Below are 24,581 nucleotides of genomic sequence, written 5' to 3'. Positions count from 1 at the left end.
AAGGAAAGGCTGATATGTGTGGGGTCAAGGCATATGTCTTTGCTGACTTGGAGTACTAACCATGGCACGATGTGGGTTTATGTGGTCTCATCAGCGATAATCAACTACATTGGTAGTGTTTCAGTAGGACTTACTGTGAGGATGGGCATGCTCTGTATCTGCGCTGTTCAGTATGGTCGCCAGTAGCCACAGATGTGTACAGAATGTGTGACCTGTGACTAGTGTGACCGAGGAATTGACTTTTTAATTTTAATTTATTGTACAGGAGGTTACTTTTGGGTTGTTGTTGTTAACCCATCAGAGCATCAAGAATCATACTGGCCATTAGTTTATAACACCAAAAATTTTGATAGAAGAGATAATGTCTCAGGTGGATAACAGTAAGCTCATCCGAGCCAGTTTCCCCAACCACTTCAGCAAGTTGTGATAATAGGTTTGCGTTTATGGTGAGCCAGGAGTGATAGCCCTGCTCTCTGGGGATGCTGTATGGGCCTGGTGTTCTGCTCATAAGAGGGAATGTCAGCTGAAGGGCTGGGATCAGATTCTGCTGCTGTCACAGTGGAGAGTGGGACTCCTCAGTTGTGTGGTTCTTCCACATTCTTGGAAGGTAGAATGGGAGGAGAGGGCAAAGCATTTGGAGGAAATGGAAAAAGAGAAGGTAGATGAAATGGATTAATACAGAAATTAAGAAGGAAGGAACGGTCCATTTGGCTAAAGGATCCATTTCATCCCTGCTAGAAGTATAGACGTAATAGGGGACTCAGTATAATGAAAACATAGAAGCTCAGTAGTGGGGCAGCAGCAAATGCTGGGCCGTGGAGAGGGAAGTGAGTATCTGGCAGGGACACGTAGACAGCCTGTGGGGATGCAGTGGGCTGTCCAAGCTTTGGCTGCCCTATTGAAATCCCAGCTGCAAACAAACATGCACAAACTATCACCTGATGAGCAAAGCTGCCAACGTCTTGACTAGTTGTTCTCTTTCAAATTCTACTTTTAAGTGGTTGAATCTGAAAACAAACAAACAAACAAAAGACCATGCACCTGGTTAGAAATGAAGATGTCCAGTTAAAAGTTAAGTTTATTCTGAGGACTGTGAAACAAGAGTGCCAGAATCTCAGGTGAATCACAGAAGCTCTTGGAAGGTGACTCCTGCTCTCTTCAACAAGTGATATTCAGCAGTGCAAGTGAGGTTGTGGCAGGTAGATTTAGTGACGCTCATACTGAAGCTGAGTTTCTTGCAATAATTTATCAGCTACAGCTGCATTGGACTAAAGATGATTTAAAACTTACTGTGCTAAAACTGTATATTGCATGGCTGTTTGGATGGGAAAAAAAGAATTTGGTGAAACTGACTTATTAAAACAAGACTGTTAGCATATTTTAACTTTTCTTTTGTGAGGAGGATGAAAGACAGGGAGGGACACTAGCAGAGGTAGTGATGGCTTGGCTGGCATCTTTCCTTTTGCTTGGGTACCTTTTTTCAAGGCACCATCCCAGTTCCTTGGAGCTCTGGGCAGGAAGCAGTGCCAGATCTGCCGCTGAAGTGCCAGGTAAGAGTTTAAACATATTATCTTGCCGCCCCCCCCCACTTTTTATTTTAGCTAATATTAGCTTTTCTTTTTTTCTTTTCTTTCTTTTTTTTTTTTAGAAATTAAATTTAATGGGGTGACTTTGATCAATAAGAGGATATCAGTTTCATGTAGACATTTCTGTAACATTTGAACTATTGATTATGTTATAAATAGCTTTTTGAAAAAAAATTAATTTTTTAAATTATAGAAGTATTGTAATACATACTCATAGTTGAAAAATCAAGAATTTTAGAATGAGTAAAAAACAAAAAAACAAAAAAAAAACCTCTCCCTATGATCTTACCACTTCAAATCAGCTTCTATTAAATTTTGGTATATTTCCTAAGAGTATTTTTTTGTACACATCTATTATTTACAGAGTTGTGCTCATGTAAACAGTAGAATTTTGTGTTCTGCTTTATTCATTAAACACTATATGCCATAAGTATAGATGCTCCATTTCAAAAGATAGCTTAAAATGATCCTGACCATTTTTCACAATAAGTATGGATTATTTTTGCTAAGTAGAAAGGGAAAACATCATAGAGTCTCCCGAGAAGTATATATCAGGTCCACCAGAAAGTTCTGTCTGTTTCTATCACAACAACTTTCGACACGTAAGCACATGTTTATTTAGCGCATGTGTGCCTCTCTATTTTTATCACTTAATATATACATACTGACATAGCAAATTAACTAAAACAAAGTTGATTCATGTTAGTCTTATGTGTGAAGTGATAGTGTACCCATGGTTACTGATAAAGTTCATTTACGCCACTGTAATTTTTATGAATTTCAACAAGGAAGAAATGCTACAGAAGCATGTAGAAATTTATTGAAAGTGTTTGGTGAAGGTACAGTTTCTGATAGGACATGCAGAAGATGGTTCGAAAAGTTCAAAACAGGTGATTTCGACCTTTTTGATAAGCCACGTTCTGGGCGACCATCTTTGATCCATGACGATGTTGTTAAGACCATGTTGGAGCAAGATCCTTTTCTGACAACATCGGAGATCGCAGAAAGGCTTAATTCAGCTCAGCAAACCATTTCAGACCATATTTGGAAGATAGGATTGGTGTGGAAATATTCAAGATGGGTGCCACATTAATTAAGTCAGAAGAATTTGGATGATCGAGTCGTCATATGCACATCTCTGCTTGCTCAGAACAAAATTGAGCCCTTCTTGAACTGGATGATAACTGGGGATGAAAAGTGGATTACCTACGAAAACATCGTAAGGAAAAGGGCATATTGTGAACCCGGAAAACCTAGCCCTTCCACCTCTAGACCAAATTTGACTCTGAATAAGAGAATGTTGTGTATATGGTGGGACATTCAAAGACCAATACATTATGAGCATAATAAAGCATTATGAGCATACATAATAAAACCGAATGAAAAGCTTAATTCCGAGAAGTATTGTCAGCAACTGGATAATTTAAAGACAGCAGTCCAAGAAAAGAGGCCAGCGATGTTCAATAGGAAGAACATGCATCATGATAATGCCAGGCCACATGCTGTTTTGGGGACTCGTCAAAAAATTGCAGAAGTAGGCTGGAAAATTCTGTCGCATCCACCATATTCCCTGGACTTAGCACCCTCCGACTAACACTTGTTTTTGTCCTTACAAAATTTTTTGAAGGGCAAAAAATTCAAAAATGAAGAAGATATCAAACAAGCACTGATTCAATTTTTCGCATCAAAAGATAAAACATTTTTTAAAAATGGAATATACAAATTGCCCTCACACTGGCAAGAAATCATTAATAATAATGGCAATTATATTATTTAATAAAGTTTATTGACGGTAAGAAAAATTTGTATTTTGTTTTATTCCAAAAACGGACAGAACTTTCCAGTAGACCATATGTGTATGTATATGTATGTATGTGTATATATACACACACACACACACACACACACACACACACACACACACACACACACACATGGGCCAGGAAAAAAAAACCCTTTAAAAATGATATGTATTATTTGGTGTTATGGAATGGCCTTGTCAGTATGTGCTGAGGCTCAGATTGCATTTACTCTTTACCACTTGGGGCCACTTTGTTGCTGTTGTTGTTGACTATTTGTACATGATATAAGAATAAGAAAGCCTGTTAGTGGGTGTGGGACTGGGAGGGTGGGCATGAGGAAGACAGATGAACCGAAGTGGGATGTGGAAGGAACCCTGACTTGATACCCCAAAGTCCATCCAGATCAACTGGGAAGAGAAGGAAGCAGAAACAGATAGATGCAAACACTAGGAAGTGAGGCATTTCAGATGGCACCACCTGGATGACACAGGCCTTCCGTTCCTACAGACAAGACCAATGAGAAGAAACCAAGACCCCACACAGGAAGCTTAGGAAAACCTCAGCAAAGGTAAACTGGAAGGAAATGATTGGCAGATCCAAAGGAACAGCACCTCTGAACAGAATGTTGGGGGTAGTACAGACTCTTTCTCCCAGATCTCTATCTGTGGATCTGTCTGGGAGAGGTCCTGAAGTGCAGTCCGTAGTGCTGGTTTGGCAACCCCCAAATAAGTATGACTAATCAGGGTTCCTTTCTTTTTCTGTGAACTAAAAATTTGGAATGGAATTAATGCTTTTAAGCTATAGAAGCTTACAAAAAAGTATTTTTAAATTGTGAAAGTTAAGTTTTGTAGTGGTTTCCTTCAAGATCTTTAGTGTGAGATCTTAGACCTAGGACCCAAGTCAATGGAAGCTGGCCGCCTTCTGGCTATTATTTAACAATACACATGTATCTATGTTGAGATCTCAAGAATATTGGATGAAACATGGGAAAAAATAAAGAAAGGAGAAGAGACCTTAGCAAAGCTCCTATCCTTCTGAAAAATAAATTTTCAAGCCTAATTTTTGGCAGATGTTTCTCTATGCCCCTGGCTAAAGAAACTTCTAGGGACTATTTTTGTGTGAGTGTGTGTGTGTGTGTGTGTGTGGCGGGGGGGGGGGTGTAGAGTGGTCATATCTCTAGCATAAGCCAAAGCTTACCAGAGATGGGTTTTGAAATCAAGGAGCTAAATATGGAGAAGTATCCCAAGAAGACCACTGGGAATGCAGATATTTGTAAAAATTGACTCAAATTTTATTCCTTTTGTTAACTTTGGTGAAATTTTCTTATTGCAGTTGTTGAGGTTTTAAAAATACTTTTTGATAGAAGTAATTGCTGATTTACTGTAATTCTGCTGAGTGTTATGAACTCAATTTGGTTCTCTTATCATGAATGTTCTGCCTTTTATATTTGCAGCTTCATTGTTTTGATACAATTCCCCTTGTAGAATGTAGTAACGCATTTTTCCCCATTAAATCAGATAATTGGAGTATTTTTTAGTATACTTTTATCTCATAAATTAGAAGAAAGAATTTTGGGATTTTTTTTAGGTTAATTTAATCTATAGACTAGGAAATATGAATAAACTAAAACTTAATAGAGGTATATAGTCTATTACTATATTGTGGTTTTTTTTTACTAAAAACAACCTATCTTAAGTTATAATTTTCAGATCTAGGAAGCAATAATGGGTCTAATGTTCTGTTCAATGTTTGCTCACCAAGATTTTTTTTTTTTCTTTTCTGAAGTTGGAAACGGGGAGGCAGTCAAACAGACTCCCGCATGCTCCCGACTGGGATCCACCCGGCATGCCCACCAGGGGGCGATGCCCTGCCCATCTGGGGCGTTGCTCTGCCGGGACCAGAGTCATTCTAGTGCCTGAGGCAGAGGCCATGGAGCCATCCTCAGCGCCTGAGCAAACTTTGCTCCAAAGGAGCCTCGACTGCGGGAGGGGAAGAGAGAGAGAGGAAGGAGAGGAGGAGTGGTGGAGAAGCAGATGGGTGCTTCTCCTGTGTGCCCTGGCCAGGAATCGAACCCGGGACTCCTGCACGCCAGGCCAACGCTCTACCACTGAGCCAACTGGCCAGGGCCACCAAGATTTTTAAAAGAAAGGAAAATGAAAGTCAGTTAGTTGCAAACTCTAAGCACTCAGTTATCCTATGGTTCTAAACTCATCCAAATTTTAATTTTATTGGAATTACCTTGGAGTTGTGACAATACTGGATCCTGGCTTCACCCCTAGAGAAGTCTAACTTGATTGGTTTGGAGTGTAGTTTGTGCTTCAAGAGTTCTAAAAGCACCCCAGGTGGTCAGGTGCGGCCAAGTTTGAGAACCACGGACATAGTTTGTTAACTTAAGGGAGCTCTACTCTGCTGAAATCATCCCTGATTTACTGGCTTTTCTATATTTTGGAATTTAGATTATAAAAGCAATTAATAGAAGCTAATTTGTATTAGGTTTGCATACTTTTTTTTTTAAACTTTTTTATTTATTTACTTATTTATTCATTTTAGAGAGGAGAGGGAGAGACAGAGAGAGAGAGAGAGAGAGAGAGGAGAGAGAGAGAGAAGGGGGGAGGAGCTGGAAGCATCAACTCCCATATGTGCCTTTACTGGGCAAGCCCAGGGTTTTGAACTGGCGACCTCAGCATTTCCAGGTCGACGCTTTATCCACTGCACCACCACAGGTCAGGCTGGTTTGCATACTTTTAATAATTATCACCCTCAATATCATTGTAGATCTGTGGGAAAGGTGAAAATTTTGGAGAAAAATTATTGAAAAAATTCTTTAACTACTTGAACCTTAATGAGATGATTGACCTTGGGGTGCACAGATTGGAATGAAGGGAGTTTGGTTTACGCTGATGTTAGAAGGGCATTATCATGATGCCTGACATCATTTCTGGCATTAATACCTGTAGTATAATCTAACTCACCTTTTTCATTTCACAAACCACCTTAATTTCTGAAATGTAATCGAGGCGGGGGAAGCAGCAGTTTTTCTGTGAACCTTAAATTTTTTATTCTCCAAAATAATATCTGCAACTCCAAATAAACCAGTTTAGCAAATAAGTTAATTCCATAGGATCCATCCCTGAAGATTCTATTTTGATGTTTAAATCAAATGATGAGCTTATAAATTTCAAACAAGTGTAACATTTAAGGAGACTACACCTAATTGTGAAAGAAATGAAAAGTATGAAATATATTCTGGAAATAGCATTTATAAAATTTTATATGTAACATTAAAATTCCACTCAGGAATTTATTTCCTTTTTCTAGTGTTGAAACACTCCAGAGAACCTGTGTACAGACACTTACTGAAAGCGCTGCCCTCACAGAGCACTCCCTGGGCTGCGGGCTTAGTTGCAGTAGGAATGTATTTGTGTGCATTTAGGCTTGTTTTTCCCTGAGTACCAGTGGTTAATCCCTTGGTAGGGACTTTAGGGCAACTATGATTCCAGTTAACTTTTATGCCAGGCTCTACTAGCTCTAACAATTTATTGAGACAATTTGCTTTAACTTTGAGAGTGGCTAATTTAGAAGGCATTTTTATGAAACATGGATCCTTACTTCAGGCATGGGCAGAAAGCCAACAGAACTAATCCTCTGGGTGAGAGTCTGCTGAATACGTGTAGCTGTGATACAGAAAAGTGAGGCAGGTAGGGGCCAAACAGGAGATCCGGCAGTAAATAGTCTGTTGTTTCTTTCTCTTTTTTGACAGAGAGAGAGAGAAAGTCAGAGAGAGGGACAGATAGGGACAGACAGACAGAAAGGGAGAGAGATGAGAAGCATCAATTCTTCATTGCACCACCTTAGTTGTTCATTGATTGCTTTCTCATATGTGCCTTGACCGGGGGACTACAGCAGAGTGAGTGACCCTTTGCTCAAGCCAGCAACCTTGGGCTCAAGCCAGCTACATTGGGCTTAAGCCAGTGACCATGGTGTCATGTCTATGATCCCAAGCTCAAGCTAGCACGTTGCGCTCAAGCTGGATGAGCCGGTGCTCAAGCCAGTGACCTCGGGGTTTCGAACCTGGGTCCTCTTCGTCCCAGTCTGATGCTCTATCCATTGTACCACTGCCTGGTCAGGCAGTCTGTTGTTTCCTTATAGTATTTAAAATTACAAGCAAAGAATCTGACTAAAGAGTGAAGTTAAAGATATCTAGAACTTGAAAAAAACACTTTGAGTAAGCCAGCTGGGTTTTATCCAGGTTCTTGAGATTTGTCTGCCAAGAGGGTTGCTGCCAGTCTAACTGCGGTACACTCAGCTGCCCACAGGTACAACGTGGGGGCTTCTCATTGAGGTTACTCTTAGGAACTGTTAACCTCAAAGAGACACTGTATTTTTCTACAAAAAATTAAAATGATCTTCAGCTTATAACTTTTAATGTCTAATTAGTTCCCTCCAAATTACATGGTAACTTCACATAATAAGTTAAACAAAGGAAAATGGGATATTATGCTTGACTTGAATTCTAGACATCTGAATAATTGATACGGACTTTTTAAAAAATTTTATTTAGACAATTAATTTTAACGGGGTGACATTGATCAAGTAGAGTACATAGATTCAGAGAAAACATCTCCAGATCATTTTGACATTTGATTATGTTGTATACCCATCACTCAAAGTCAGATTGTCCTCCATCACCTTCTATTTGGTTTTCTTTATGCCCCTCCCCTCCCCCATTCCCCTCCCTCTCTCCCCACCCCCGCCCCCAACCACCACACTCTTGTCCATGTCCATGAGTCTCAATTTTGTGACGGACATTCTTTTAACACAAATTCCAAACATTTCATTGACATAGATTTTATACTTTTTGTCTCTATCCTTTAAAATTTTTAAGCTTTATTTTTTTTTAGAACAGTTTACATTTACAGAAAAGTTGTGAAGATAATACAGAGTGCTATATGCCCATCTCCCCACTCCCCAGTTCCTCCTATTATTAGCATCAATATTATTATGCTGCATGTGTTGAGAATGAGCCAGTAATGATACATTATTATTGACTGAAATTTATACTTTATTTAGATATGTTTAGTTTTTATCTAATTTTTCTTTTCTGCCCAGATGCCATGTTACATTTAGGTGTCCTGTCTCCTTAGGCTTCTCTTGGTTGTGAGAGTTCTCAGACTTCCCTTGTTTTTGATGACCTTGACAGTTTTAGGAGTACTGGTCATGTATTTTATAGAATGTCCCTCAATTGGTATTTTTCTTATCATTTTCCCCATCATTAAACCAGGATTATGGGTTCTGATAGGAACTCCGTATACATGACACTGTATTTGTCAAAACCCATAGAACACATAGGACACAGAGAAGGCTTTAATGTGGACAAATAAAAATAAAATTAGCAAGTTGGAGGATCCTATGACGGAATGCAGAATGTGACGAACGACCTAACTACTAAAAATGTGTGTTGAGGGGGGATGCGGACCTCAGTACCTGTGGGAATGAGTAGCGAGTAGCATCTGTAAGAATCAAGGGAAAAGAAGCTGTACATAAGCCCTGTCTTCTAGGTGAGTGGTTGTTTCCCACAGGGCACAGGTTAACAGTTCTGGTTCCACTATAAATGTGTACAGGCAGTGAAAAATCAAGCTAATGGATATGGATAGTAGGTGCCAGGTGTCTCACTCTTGGAGTGGGTGTTTATAGATGAGCAAGGGGAGAAGGCTAGAATGATTCATGTGCTAATGAATTAGAGTTGTAGATATCAGTGTGCACTTATGATTAGTTAGTATTTGGAGATATGTGTACATACATAGGTTAGGTCACACCCACATATATATTGATATTTCCTTGCTCTGTTAGTTGAGAGGAGCTAGAAGTAACAATGTTCCACCCAGAAGCATATATCATATATCATGAGCCATCCCTTACATTTTGTATGAATTTTAGTTTCAGAACTAGTGGCATTGCTAGTTTCGAGTTTGTGTTAAAACTAATTACTTAAATTCTTTGCTCATTTTATACCTTGTAGTTAACTTATTTACATGTGAATAACCATAAGAAAGTCTATAGAACAACAAGTAGAGTTGTGAATGTTAAACTAATAAGAATAAGGTTGTGAATAAGTCTGTGGTGTGTAAGAAATATTTTGGCACATATGGGAAAATTGAAATTGGAACATTATCAGGATAAACCTGTATAAAATGTAAACCAGGATAAAATGTAATTATAGATGTTGCTCTCCCTAAGTGTCTCGGCTCTTCCTATTGTAAGGGATTTTTTCTCCTTAGACTATGGCAGGATACGTTCCTACCCCTTCAACCCTTTCTCAGTATAGACTCCTGGCTTGTATCCTTGCTTCTTCCCCTACAAGGGCCCCTCACATCCACTGTCCATGGCTGCCTCTCCAGGATAAAGGCAAGATTCCTCATAATTTGTTGTTCAGGAAAACTTAGCCAATGTTTCCTAGTCCTTTCTTGTCAGGCTCTGCCTAGGAACTTCACTGTTTAAAACAAAAAGATCTTCACCAAGGATTTTTTTTTTAAGTGAATCATTTAGAACCGGTATCTGTAGCAATAAAAATGCTGGTGAAAGCTTTGACAATAATATATATATATATTGACTATATATATATATATATATATATATATATATATATATATATATTAATTTAGTGAGAGGAGGGGAGGCAGACATAGGCTCCCACATGTGCCCTGACCAGGATCCACCCAGCAAGACCACTAGGGGGTGATGCTCTGCCCATCTGGAGCTCTTGGTCCATTGTGTCCGGAGCCATTATTTTTTAGTGCCTGAGGTGGAGGCCATGGAGCCATCCTTAGCACCCGGGCCAACTTGCTCCAATTGAGCCATAGTTGCAGGAGGGGAAGAAAAGAGAGAGAAAGAAAGAGAGAGAGAAGTGAGAGGGGTGGAGAAGCAGATAGGTGTTTCTCCTGTGTGCCCTGACCAGGAATCGAACCTGGACTTCCACATGCCAGGCTGACGCTCTACCACTGAGCCAACTGGTCAGGGCTGACCATATAATTCTTTAATAAATTGCTTCAGTCAGAAACTCTATTATTTTCCTGTCCTGAAATGTTTTAGGTATTTCCTTCTTATACCAAATGTGTATATATCATAATATAAGTAAGATCTTCTTGTTGGATTTCTAGATCTTACCCATTTTTCCTTAATCAATAGAGTGATATTAGGGGGCATATCAGAACCTGTAAAGCAGGATGCAGGTTTTTTGTTGAAGTAAATTAAGGTAATAAAGGTAGATGAGAAATAAAAATAATTCTTATTTTAAAGGTAAGGTGAATGAGGGTTCTTTTTTTTCTGCAACCTCTCCAATTTTTTACTTGTCCTATTGATAATAGTCATTCTAACAGGTGTGAGATGGTGTCTCATTGTAGTTGTGATATGCATTTGCCTAATACCTGGTAAAGGTGAGCATCATTTATCTGTTGGCTGTTCGTACGTGTTCTTAGGAGAGGTGTCTGTTCAGGACCTCTGCCATTTTTAAAATTGGATTGTTGGTCATACAAAAAAAGTTAAAAACTATATGATTTCACTTATATGTGGGATATAAAGCTGAAGGCAACAAAGGAACAAACAAGAAAAACAAAAACTCATTGACATGGACAACAGTATAGTTGTTACCAGAAGGACAGAGGGTGGGGAGTAGTAAGGGATAAAGGAAATCAACTATATGATGACAAAAAATGATCTGTCATTTTCATTGGGTGTTCGGCACACAATGCAATATACAGATCATGTATCATAGAAATGTGCACTTGAAATCTAAATAATTTTATTAACCAATGTCACCATAATACATTTAATTTAAAAAGTCATTAAAAATAAGAGTGATATTATGAATGGTGGAATCCTAGGATTCCAATTTATGACAACAGTGGTTGAGTCATGTTCCTAATTCATGTGTAATATCTGTGAATTCCATTTTATGAGCTGTGTTAAAAATATGAAACAGAATGGGGAGGTAAGGAGAAAAATAATAATTTAAGCCTTGGGGGGCTCCACCCGTGATTGCACTCTGTGAGTATAATGTCCCTGAGTGAGTGTGACACTGGAAATGCCATGTGCTGTGCCACGTGCTTCTCATGAGGACACCTTATCTAAGGAATATGAGTCGTGCTTGTGAGGACCCGCATTTGCTGTGTAGCATGGCCTCTCAATGAAAGCCACATGTGTCACCAGGTGCCCAACCAAACTGATGCTGTTCTCCATAAAGAGCTGCTTATGTTGAGCTTTGATGACATGCTGTCCTACTAAGAGATTTTTGAGGAAGATTTTACCATCCCTGATTTTCACCGAATGCTAACCTGAGGCTATATTTAATGGTCACTGTGCTGGCTGAAGTTATCCAGGACAGCCTTGTCCTAGCATTAGGGGTCTTGCCTCCTCTGGTCTGTACTGTTTATGACTTTTTCAAGAATGGTGTCTAGAAGTGTTAAAAACTGTGATCTTTGGTAGTCAAACAAGGCAGCAGAACAGAAAAACAAATCCCCCTCCTCCTCTTTCTGTGTGGTGTGATTTTTTGAAACTTCTTTGTCCATTGCCATGTCTCAGTTTTGAAAATCAAGATATTACTTCTGAAGTAAAGATATGATTAACTCAGTGTCTATAATGTAGAAATGTTTCTTAACAGTTTAAAAAGGGAAACTGATATTTAACCCTTTGAGTAGTGAGTTTTTTTTTTATGCTTGCTGAACTCTGGGAGTTTTTTCAAAAAATGAAATTAGTTCTTGTTACAGTTTTACTAACTTAAGATAATGTTTGTTTGATAACCAATTTATGGAAACAAGAACATACATTTGCCTTTCTTTAATGTTGCCTTACACATTTTTAAAATAAAAATTTTTGTTATCTCATACTCTGGAGGATATACATGAGTGTTTGTACTATTCAATGGGTTAAATGAAAACTCATTGGAAACCTACTTATGTTTTTTACTATTATCTCTTTTGATCCTCACAAGTCTCTGAAGTATAGATGTTATGGTCTCATTTTGTATGAAACAACTGAGGATCAGAAAGTATCAGTGACTTCATTAAGACAATTAAGCAAGTAAGTGACAGAGCCAAAAATTCATGATTTTTTTTGTTTTGGCTTCGTGGCTCCATAAAAATATGAATTATTGACACAATTCCTACCCTCCAGGAATTTGAGGCCCCACTGGAGGAAAAGAAAACTGTACAAATACTGCTATTCAAATCAGATATAAATATCCTTGTATGGTGAGTAGTCATGGACATCACGGCCAATCACATGCAAGTTCCCATTAGATTCAGACATACGTTAAAGAAACAGTGGAGCCAAAAAATGGTGGGCCATTCCTTTATTAAAGTCTCACACCAGCTGACAAGCAATACACACAGGGAAAAATACTTCCCTCTTCATTTAGAGCTCACAAAGCTACGCACATTATTCAGTTCCACAACCAGGAGACTCTTTTCTGGTTTCTCCTGGAATCAAAGACCCCACCAGTCTCAGTGGGGCTCCCAAAGCCCCTCCCCTCTCACTCCCCATCTGCCTATCTTCTCCTTTCTCTCTGCACAAACTGTGCAAAAAATGGCTTCTCTCTCTTTCTCCTTCTCCTACCCCCCTTCAAAACTTTTCTGGTGTGAAAACCCCTCCTCCTTAGCAAAACAATGGTCCTTCCCAAGCAGGATCCTAATTTGCAATTTCACTGATCACAGATACCTGGCGCTGCCCAGCGCCATTTTTTAACACTAAAAGTGAACAAACTTAAAAATCATATTTTACAAACTCAATTGCCCAACAACTCTTCTAAGGAGATTTAATTGGATCAAGGTTGGAAGGTAGGTGATCTGTTCTCTGGATGGGGAGAATCAGGAAGGTTCCCTTCCACAGGGCTCTCTCTTAGAAAGGGGCACCTTGAGGACGGCAGCCTCTGCCGTGTGTGGTTGTGACTGTGTGGAGGTTATTTTCCAAGTAAAGGCTTTTCTAAATTAAAGGAGGCTCAGTAAAGCTGATGAAACCATTCACGCTTGCCTTGTAATGATGGTGTGAGGTCTGGTGGAGAAGTGGCCTTGGGGATAGACTGCTGAATTTTGCCAACTGCAATTGCTATCAGCCAGAGAAAGCAAAGAAATTAACCATTGAATATGAATGAGATGTAAATAACATCTTGAATTTAAATATTGGCACAATGGGAAAAAGTAGTCCACCGTGACAGAAAATGAAGATAAATGACCTACCCTGAGGAGAGAATTTTTGGGTGAGCAAGAAAACGATTTGGCCTAAAAATAAAGGGCTGCACACACACGGTATTTTCCACTTCACATTACATGCTCACTGAACTGTGCATGGCTGGTTCATGGAAGTCATTTCATTATTGATGTTGATAAATAATAAAGCAAATGAGGTTAGAAAAATTTTTGTTGGACTTCTCACATGTATTGGTTGGGTGGTTCTAGTAGTTTTATTGCCATAATAATTTTTGTATCAATTATCAATTGATATGCAATTGAGCCACAAGGACTGTACTTTGGGAAAAATTATGTCAAGATGGCTCTATCTACATGGAATCTCAACTAATAGAAATGTGTATTACAAAGTTCTTTCATATCTCTCTTGGTCTGCACTATCCTGAAATTCTTATCTATTAACTGATGGTCAAGAGAGGAGCAGTCTGCTCCAGTCATTTGTTGACCGGGGGTTTATCCTAGTTAAGTGGCTCAAAAACTTTACCTTGCATATGAATGAGAGAAAGACAATAGTATCTTCTCATCCAACATTTTCATTTTGATTTGGTAATTGTCTGTGGTTTCCTTTTTTTGGTCTGTGGACATCTCTGAGATAGCCCAAGGGTGCCTGGACCTATGTACACCCTAAGCATTGCCTACAGCCGTGATGGTGAACATTTTTATAAAAACCGCCCACTTTTGCAGTGCTGGTCAACCTGGTCCCTCCTGCCCACTAGTGGGCGTTTCAGCTTTCATGGTGGGCCAATCGCAGCGCCGTTTGGTTGCTCCGCTACCACCCACCATGAAATCTGGAATGCCCACTAGTAGGCAGGAGGGACCAGATTGATGAGCACTGCAAAAGTGGGCGGTTTTTATAAAAAGGTTCACCATCACAGGCCTAGAGCCTTAAAGAAAAATGGGTTTTCTCCACCCATAAGTCCTGTTCTTTTTTCAAATATACTGTTGTGATGAGCAAAATACAAATACACACTTAAACACTGTACAAGAGTTCTTGTAGCTTTTCGTCAAGATACATGTTTTTAGTAAGAGGAGATAAAAAATACTGTAGCTGTTATGTAAATATTCTTCACCCACAAGTTGAAACTACAATAAAATAAGTGTAAATCATTCATTCATTCAGCACATGCCTACAATGTTTCTGACACTGTTCTAAGCCCTGAGAAGGAATGGAAACACTCATCCACAGGATTTTATCTATTTTCTTATTAAACATTCAAATGGACTAAAACTCTGTGTCCTAATGTGAGGGTTGAGAGTAGTTTATCTTTACAATTGCACCTAGTTTATGAATAAGAATACATAATTATTCAAATAAAAAGCCACAAAGTAGAAATGTATTAATATTTTTCATTTGGTTGTAATGCTTGCAATTATCTTCTAGTTGTACTTTGTTTTAGTTATGTTATATTTATGTAATAAACCATATTGAAACATGGTAATAATTTATGTAATTAAATTATGATTTTGATTTAAATTTATCCCATTGTTCACTTATATCTGTGCCCCTCACTCAGCACCTACCCAATAGGCAGGATTAGCTGTCACAGAGCAGGATATACATCTATTTCCTTACACAGCATTGCATAGTGCCAACAGTTTGGGAAGTAATTGAAGTAAAGAGATGAATGTTAATTAAGACATATATTGTCATGTTCCAAATCCGCAGGATTGAACAGATCCTTATATTGTTTTCACTCTTCTTTAGTTTACTTGGGTGTCAGACGACCTCACAAAAATGAAACAATTACTTCTTGCTATCACTACTATTAAAAGAAATGCTTGAAAGAGACTCCCCTGTGAGAGCTGGGATATATTTTTTTTCCACTGCAGGTCTTGGTTGCTATGCTTGGGCTTATTTGGGGCATGTGTAGCTGTGTGCTTCCAGGCAGTAGGGAAGTAAGTTTGAACAGTATCACGATTTATGGGGAGGCGGTAATGGGCTTTCACTGAATGCTAATTACTGCAGAGTTGTTCAGGGAGATTGCCTAAGAACTGTTGGTCTGTGGTAAATTAGTCACTAGCTCTGTTGAGACACACTGCAAGTTTAGATCAGAGCTATAAAGGCGCCTCAAGTCCTTGTGATCGACAGCCAGACTGGTGACAATTTAAGAAAATACCTCCATAGTGCTAAGGAGAATTAGATGACTTCGCCTGGATTTAATGAGAGGAGTATAATTCTGTAGAAAATGTAAACTCGTGACCACTTCAGAATTAAGAAGGTGGGGAGACGGGACATTAAATGAATTATCAGAGCTTTTTCTTTGGCCCTTGGATCTGAGAAGCTGCCAGCCCTGCAGGGGTGTGAAAGAACAGAGGGCTCTGGGAAGCCCGGCCCCAGTGGGACGCCTTCGCTTGCCTGTGTATGGCGCTTTCTGACCGTCCACACACGTCAACCTCAGCGTTTATCTCACACGGCACAGGATGGCTTTTCTGAGAAATGACCCCCTAGCTCCAGATCAAAACAATTGCCTGCTTTGGGAAGCTTTTCTGGAATCACAAGTAGTTCTCTCAACCCCTAGTTACCTTTCTTTTTCATTTCCATTTCCAGCAGCCAGAAGAGGGGAGTTAATGATTCATTGGCTCCCAGTGACCTTTTGAATAACTGGACTGTGAGGTACCAGTGCAGCTCTTAGCTCCCTCTCTCTCTCTCCCTTTTATTTCCCTAGTTTGGCTTTAATATTTACAGCCGCCTTCTCAGTCTACATGCCTGAACACCCGAAGGAAGCAAAACATTTATTGCCTCTCCCTCCCCGTGTTCGCCAGCTCTTCGCTCAGCCCCGTTCTTTCCTTCCACACCACATGGGAGCCTCGCCTCCTGGCTGGGGCACCCGCGTCCTTCCCCAGCTCCTACTGTCGAATCTGTCGAATTTCACCAGGACAAAAAGATGGATTCTGACTCAGACTCACCTTTTAACTACTCGTGGCCTTCCTTCCCCAAAATGAAGATTCGGCGAAGGGCGTCCAAAAAAGGTAGATCACAGGCTCTTTGATTTCCCCTCGAGCCAAGCCAGGCATTCTCGGATTTTTCCCTCTTTCTGCCTTGTTCCTTTGCCAGACTGTTTTCTGATGAAGTACGTGCTGATGCATGTTTTCATCAAACTTTCACGGTGCAAGTACTTTACCTAGAGACTCCTGAAGTAACCCTGCTCCTTCGTAGTTTCTTTCCCTTTGAATCTGTCTGCTGTATTGTGCATGTGCAATTCTTTTTAAAAAAGATAAATGAACGGAGTTCAGTACAAGGTGAATGTTTTGGAGTCACTTAATCAGAGCTACCTAGACACGGAAGAGTCTGGCTGGTTTACATGTGTCCGGCTGTTGTGGGATATGACGAGAGTCGCACACATGTTGCATGTGATATCTGCTTCTCCCGTGTGTTAGTTTTCAAGTGTCTATTACTATTTTAAAAAATGGTTGGTACTTAAAAAATGGTTCTTTCTCTTTTAGACTACTTTATTTTATTGATTTTATAGATGCTCTAAGGGAAGGGACTTTATGAATGTAATGTCAACAAGAAAACCTGTATATTTTCAGGGGATGCAGTCATAGATTCAAAAAGCTTATTAACAATAATTGCCAAGTACACAAAATCCTTTACTGCCAAAGGAAGAAGAGCCATTTTTCTGTAGCATGATTAATAATGGAGTGGGTTCACACCACCTGTGACCCACTCTTGCTGGGCTGACCTTGCAAACCAAAGGGCAAGCCGATGGTCAGGTACAGTGACGGTGCCCTGAGCGTCTGCTGACCGTCCTTGCTGGTTGCAGCAGGTGGGGTTGTTGTCCTCTGAGATTTACCAAAACAAGAGAGGTAGTCAGGAAACCCTTCCCATCTCTTGTCTTCTACAGCGGCTGATGTGTTTATTTTGAATTTAAGGAGGAAGGAACGTTTTCATGAACGTACAAGCAGAAGACATGTTTTTGAATGTGGGTGTCTCTGTGATGTTGTTCTTGGGGGGCAGAATTCTTTTTTCTCCAGAGCAGAATGACCTGCTGCATTACCCCATACTTTTCCCAGAGAGAAATGGAGGCTGGCAGTTGTCAACACACCTGGTTCTCTTCAAGGATCTTTTTTTCCTTCTGAAATAGAGGGGGGTGTGTTTGTTTGCTCTCTGGCTGGGACCAGGGCCAGGCCCGGGAATAAGATGGGTTGGACACCTCGAGGTGCTAGAAAGCCTCCGCTTGAGCAAGTCTCCCACGCTGCTCAGCGACCACCCTTGAAATTCTGCCATGGAAAACTGAAAATAAATTTATACAATATTCTGTTTTCCTGTGATTTTGTTTTAAATTAAATTTTTTCTTTTTGGTTGGGGTAAAGGTCATGATGTATGCAACTTGCTATGAAATGGTTCAATGGGAAAAATATACCTGTGAGAGAGTACAAGTGTATACATTAATAGTAAGTTTGAACACAAATAGAAAATGGAATAAAATGTTGACAATGGGTAAATCTGGGTAAATGTAACATATTGGTGCTCTTTGTGTTCTTTCAGCCTTTCTGCATGCTTGGAATTACTTCTGAATTATAAATCTTTTAAAAAACTTTTAAATTACTTCTGAGAAGATATATCAAGTCACTAATATGTGAATATTGTTATTTTGGGTACATGGACAACTTCTTGAGGACAACTACTAGTTCTGTAAGACTGTTATCTCTTTTTGCTAATTCTAACCCAATCAAATTTGGGAAAATAATCTACTTAATATATTTTTGCCTTTACATTGCCTGGCTGGCTGACTGGATGCCTGTGTTGTTGGGGCCCTGCTAGCCTAACAACCTGGAGAGACGAGGGATTAATGATTAGAAGGCCAGTGAAGAAGCTTGAGTCCAGTGAAGTTGGAGGGAATGCATTAATCACACTCTCCTTTGAAATCTAAAGTTGGAGCCCAGCCACTCCTAGCTACCACAGAAAGTCATAACATAGCTATGTGTAAATTAAACTTGATTCAAGTGAAAGCAGGTACCCAGAATATGAAAATGATTAACTGCTTGCTGCCAATAAACAAAAGACAAGTGCAAATAATGTTGGTAGCCGAGAGTTGGGGATCGTCAGACAGTGTCCTATGCTTCCTCTTCATTCGGTGATCATGACCTGGTTGTGAAGAAGGGGTTTGGTCGTGCTGTAGTATTAGCTAGACAGGGTCCCAAAACCATAGGTCTCCGAGGTAGCCTGGTCCAACCATCTCATTTTCCAAAGAAGGGTGATGGGACCTGAAGAGGTGAAGTGATGAGGAATTATGCATGCTCCATAACTATTCCAGAGTATTAGACACTGTCCTCAAGGGTGGGGCAAAGTAGGAACCAGATAGACTCCATCCTTATTTACAGGGGCCTTCACATTCAGAATGGGTCCCACACCCCCCGGGACCCAGATGGACCACATCCGTATGATAGAAGAAACAACAAGACAGCTGTGTTTTTTTCTTTTTCAGCATAATGACATTATTTTGTGAAGAATGATCATCTCTTAGCTCTTAAAGGATGATTAAAAAAAATTTTAATTGATTTGAGATAGAGAGAGAGATAGGGGGGAAGGAAAGAAAGAGGGGAAGAGGGAGAAGCATCAACTTGTTTCACTTAGTTGTTGCATTTAGTTATGCACTCACTGTTTGATTGCTTGCTTCTTGTATATGCCCTGAACAGGGGTCGCATCTTTGACCTCTGGTGCATGAGTTCGACACTTGATCCACTGAACCACCTGGCCAGGTTAGAGGATGATTTAATTATTTTAGCCTTTAAAACTAAGGTGATTTGAATTTCTTTCTTGTTCTTTTCTTTCATCTAATCATCACCAACATCATTCTCAGAATGCAGGTTCCAGTCACCTGGGAAATCATGAAGAAGGTATTGTGGGCTTGGAATTTCTAGCTTATTAACAAATCTCTCTTATAGTTGGTCAGATATATTTTTGTTTATTTTTTATTATTCCTTTTCTGTGCTGACCCTCCTTGTTACATTATCTTTCTTTTTATACCCCATTCTGTTCTTATTATGACTGTTTTTTTATAGACACACATATATACACATAACATACTTGTTTAGAGAGAAGTGAAAATTGAGAGGGTTTGGTAGTAAAAGGAAAACTAGATTAGCAGCAACCCACCAATACTTATATATCAACTAAAAAGTGCATCTAGTATAAATACTTTCTTATTCTTATGCCTTCAGAAAAAAGAAGAAAGGATATAATTTAGAAGCAGTGCCTTTGGAAATGACCTGTGTCTGGAGGAGACTGTGATATAAGCAGAGGATGAAAGCAATTAAAACCAGGCTGTCTCAGATATATTCCTGGGGTTCTCAAAAGTAGCTCTTGCTTGTTTCCTGGGCAGCCCTGGTACAGGCTGTACCGGGGACTCGGTGGTTAATGACCAGAGTGGGCTGGAATCCACGCCGGTTCTGCTTCAAGGACTCCGGGAATGCCTGCATTTTTGTTTTGTTGGAGATTCTGTTTTTAGTAGGAGACTCAACCAAGAAACTTAATGTGTATTAATCGAAGATTTAAAATATTAGGATTAGACCTTTTCTAAGTTTCTCACAATTATCACTCCATCTTTGAAATGCATTCTTTACTATAACTCATCAGGGCCCAGGGAATGTATAGCTGTTCTTAGAGCCTTTTATCTATGTGTGCAGCCTCTCTCCTTGTCCCCTGCTCCGGCTCAGATCAGACGCCTCTCTAATGACACAAAGTGTAAAAGAGTGCTTATTATTATTATTTTTTCTTTTTGCTGGTGCAGAACCATTCTATGGTTGCCAAAGGAAGGATTGCCTATCAGAAAGCTTAACCACCTCAAAGAGCTGAGAGTGCCAAATTTTCTGTAGTCATTGTCAAAATAACTAGTATTTATGTGATACTTCATTAATCATAGTAGTCACTGTTTACTATACTGGGGTAGTTACTTTACATAAATAATATATGATTCTCAAAATAACTCTGTAAGATAGATACTATCTCTGTTTTACAGGTGAGAAGTAAGAAAGCTGAGGCTTAGGGAGTATTAAAGTTATACCTAAAGCCATACCAGGAAAGGCAGGGAACAGTATTCATGGTAGAATAAGGAAGGAAATGAATGAATGAGTTATGTATGTAGAAAGAGTTTTTCACATGTTATCTTGTAAAACACCTGTATGTTACATGGAGATGTCATCTTCATTTATAAATGGGGGGCTCTGAGGTTCAGAGTGGATGGAGCAATGAGTTGCCCAAGATCAGAGCTGATAAATGGTTGAGCCAGGGCTACAACCAGGACATTGAGTTCAGAAGTTTTATTCTTCTTAGTATGTTTTACCATCTCTTAGCCGAAGTAATGGAGGGTAAACTTCAATGGACAGCTAGCTACCTTAGGTTCAAAAGGTGCCTGTGTGTTCCACCATTTTAGCTTTCCCCTCTCTTGTGAATCTTTGACTGGGTTTAAAGGTGGCAGTGAAAACAGTGGAGGAGCAAAATAAGAGTGCTGCTTCTACATCCTGATACAGCCAAACACATGGTGTTAAGTACTGCCACCCGTCATTGGCTGGGCGGGAAAACATGGACTCATGACTGGAGCACCACAGAGTTGGCTGAGGACAAATTGAGGAAAGGATGAGCGGGGAATGTTTCCAGGGTGTCCGCGAAAGCTCACAGCTTTGTCCCAGGCAAAGAGAGATAGTTAGAGAGGCTGAGTGAGTGTGCTGGGAATGGAGATGGAAATGAGGAGACCACTGTTTTGGCCTTGTTCATGTGTTCATTGAGTGTTTGGAGGGCAGGTACGTAGTCTGACAAATTATCCCTGACGTTGTAGGTATTTAAGGTCTGAGGCCATCTCAGAAGGTTTAATGATAATTTTGAAAGGTGAGTTAATTTTATCTCATAAATTTATTTGTTTTCTTCTCTCTTGCCCTCCTTTCCTTCCTTTCATAAAGTTTCACTGAATATGTGCTTATGTGTATTCAGGTCAGAAATTCCCTAAAGGATGCCTGAGTACCCTAGGAGGAATAAGTTGCAGCACAAAGCCCTATTAAGGAAGAGAAACATTTTCATAAAGGTGACATAACCTGCTCTGACTGCGCTGGCTCCCAGTGAAACAGTGTTCCAGCTCCACAGAGCAGTTTCAGTTTCACTGTCTGCCCTGCAGCCTACCTGTGTCAGCTGAGTGAAGAGGCCCATTATAAGCCCGTGGCCAAACCACAGAGCTATGTATTCCTCATGACTCCCTTTAGTTAAACAAATACTTTGCCAAATTTTTGAAACTCTTTTTTTTCTTTCTTTTGGGCTAGTTCAAATTCTTAGGCAAGGTATATATATAAATATATAGCTACCTTAACTGCCGTAAGTGGAAGGGAGGCACTTTTCCCATTTATTACCTCATGTTCAGGAGTCTCCTCCCTTCCCACTCAAGTTTGAGGTAGGACCGTTGGTTGTTCATCTATTGATATGTTAAGGCATAAAGTGGTAAGTCTCATAGGAGAGGTCAGGAAAATTACTGTTGAATTTCAGGATGAACAGGCCAGTTCAGCATGAAGGTGTAATGAAAGGGATGTCATTTCAGTAGTCTGTGGTGAACAGGAAGGTGGTCCATCCAAGCAGGTAGGAGAATCAATACGCATAGAGTATCAAAGAGATGGAGCATAGACCAGGCTGGGGTTCTGTGGATTAATGGTGGGACAAAAATGTAGGGCGGTGCCAAATTTCTCATTGATCTGGACAGTTAATTTTGTCTGCCTAGGATCCTCTTTTCTATCATTGGCCAGCACTGACATTCTTTTGTGGGTGGTCCTTCCGTTACTCTGGCCATGGGTCCAAATGCTGCTGTCACCTTCTCATATGACCTTGCCTCCCGCGCATGAGGGCCAACCACAGCATCTGTGCTGCCTGGCCACAGCTATTGGTCCAGGGTGAGCACATGAACCAAACCTGGCCAATCAGAGTCCTTCCTTGGGATTCTTCCAACTGGAGTTTGGAGAGAGATAACTTCCTTCTTGGGTGGCAGTGCTGGAAGGGTTGGAGTGGGAGCCGTTAGCTGGCAGAAGCCAGTTTGTAGAAGGAGAAAATACAAAATCATGTAAAAAGAAGCCATCGTGAGATAGGGGCCTGCTGGATTCCAGGCCCTTGTTCTAGTCTCTGGGGCTCTGGGGCTGCCCAGGTGCCTCCCTCTCAAGATTTGGAGGTTGAATGCCTTCAGTTCCGTAGCCTGCCTTCATAGGCTTCCTGAAAATCCTTCCCCTCCCTATTTAATGCTTGTTATAGCAAATTCAGGAGAGTATTTCTTCCAGCTAGAAATATCCAACTTGTCCTTTAAGATGTAGCTTGAGGGTCCGTGGTCTGGAAGCCTTCCCTGAATCCCCACAGAGTTCATTATTTTATCCTTTGTGCCATGCTGGCATGTGTATAATTTTGTAATAGCCCCTCATTACTGTATTGCAGCTATTGTTTAATGTTTCTTGCCCTAAGACACTGAATTCCTTGAAGATGGGGACTGGCTGACCCATCTCCACAGCTCCAGTGCATGGATCGCAGAGAGAGCAGGCATAAATAGTGAGAGTGTGTCATGGCACAGAGTTTACATGACACTCAGATACTTCTTATTTTGTCTTTATTTTTTCTATGATAGATCAGATTTTCCTTATGAAGCCTTCCTTATCCTCTAGGCAGTAGGAAGGGAAAAGGGTTATATTTTAGTCTAAGAGAAAATTTGGTCCTGGGCAATAATAAAAATAATCATTTTCTCTAACTGCTTGGTCTCTAAGTAAAAACCCAGCCTCTTAGATTTCTTCTTCCTCCTTCTCTTCCTCGCCAAGCTGGTATTGAATGTGATTTCCTGATGAGGGCGGGGCAGGGTGGGGCAGTTGTTGGTGGGGAGGAGGTGACCTCGTCTTTGAACCCTCTCTGGGTTATCTGGATCTCTGTTGGCCAGGCTCTTCCCTCGGCCACGGTTGTTTTATTACTGGGTCTTCAGCATCTGAGACCAAGGTTCTGCAGTTGGATCCTCTCCTTAGGGTTGGTCAGGACCTGGTGATTTTCCTTCAGTGACTTGGCCTCACCCTGGCTCTTACACTGCAGAAATCTTAGAATCTCAGCCCTTGGCCACCAGTTCAGGCACCTCCCTAAAAACATCTTCTACAGAGTCCCTTCCTCGGCACAATGGCAGGCCTGGTGGCAGGACACAGTACTTGACTCAGCCACCTCCTGCTCCTCTCAGAGGCCTGTGGGATTTTAGGGTTCCATTCTTGCCACTTTGGCAACTAGGAGAAGCCCAGGAAAGCTGGTGCCTGACCTTGCTCTGCTGCCAAGTGCTTGGCAGAGGTTGTCCTTACGCTGGTGTGGGGCAGCCTGTCAGGTGATCTTAGGAGCCCCAAATGGAAGTGACAAAAGCCCACCCACCCTCAGAGTAGCCCCTGGGCTACCTCTCCCTGTTCCCCCCAGGCAGGGGAGCTGCCTGTCTTTATGTTGAGAACTTTTATGTTCTACTCTTTTAGCAACTTTTTACAATGAGAGTAAAGTCAAAATTCCTTTTCTCTCATTGTCCTTAACCAGTGGAAAACTGGTTGTGAGTTGTGATGACCATCTTATCCTGCTCTCATTCATGCTACTCAGAGATGCACGGACTGCTCAGGATAATAGATCAAGACTTAGGAGCCAGGTAGAGTTTCCAACCCAGGAGAAGCCCAGAACAATTTGGAGGCATACCTGCAGTGCTTAGCTTTTTTTTTTTTTTTTTTTTTTGTATTTTTGTGAAGTTAGAAGCAGGGAGGCAGTCAGACAGACTCCCGCATGCGTCCGACTGGGATCCTCCCCCCACCGCATGCCCACCAGGGGGCGATGCTCTGCCCATGTGGGGTGTTGCTCCATTGCTGCCGGAGCTATTCTAGTGCCTGAGGCAGAGGCCATGGAGCTGTCCTTAGTGCCCAGGCCAACTTTGCTCCAGTGGAGCCTTGACTGCAGAAGGGGAAGAGGGAGACAGAGAGGAAAGAGAGGGGGA

General features: G+C 40.6%; 1 protein-coding gene across 9 annotated transcripts in view; it reads left to right on the top strand.

The window, feature by feature from the left end:
- The window catches only part of ARHGEF28 (Rho guanine nucleotide exchange factor 28), a 373,409-nt gene that overhangs the window by 188,692 nt on the left and 160,136 nt on the right, over positions 1-24,581 (top strand). The window contains exon 1 of one of the 9 annotated variants that reach the window (XM_066241358.1): positions 16,323-16,596. The exons of 7 other annotated variants lie outside the window; for them this stretch is intronic. In XM_066241358.1, the coding sequence (XP_066097455.1) occupies positions 16,512-16,596 (85 nt within the window). In that variant the 5' untranslated portion in view covers positions 16,323-16,511. Of the gene's footprint in view, positions 1-16,322; positions 16,597-24,581 lie in introns of those variants that run through there. One more of the 9 variants, XM_066241366.1, reaches the window with a different exon arrangement.

This window comes from Saccopteryx bilineata, chromosome 1, assembly GCF_036850765.1.
Source record: "Saccopteryx bilineata isolate mSacBil1 chromosome 1, mSacBil1_pri_phased_curated, whole genome shotgun sequence".
Taxonomy (NCBI): domain Eukaryota; kingdom Metazoa; phylum Chordata; class Mammalia; order Chiroptera; family Emballonuridae; genus Saccopteryx; species Saccopteryx bilineata.
The sequence above is the reverse complement of the archived record's forward strand: the minus strand, read 5'-3'. Positions and strand labels throughout refer to the sequence as shown.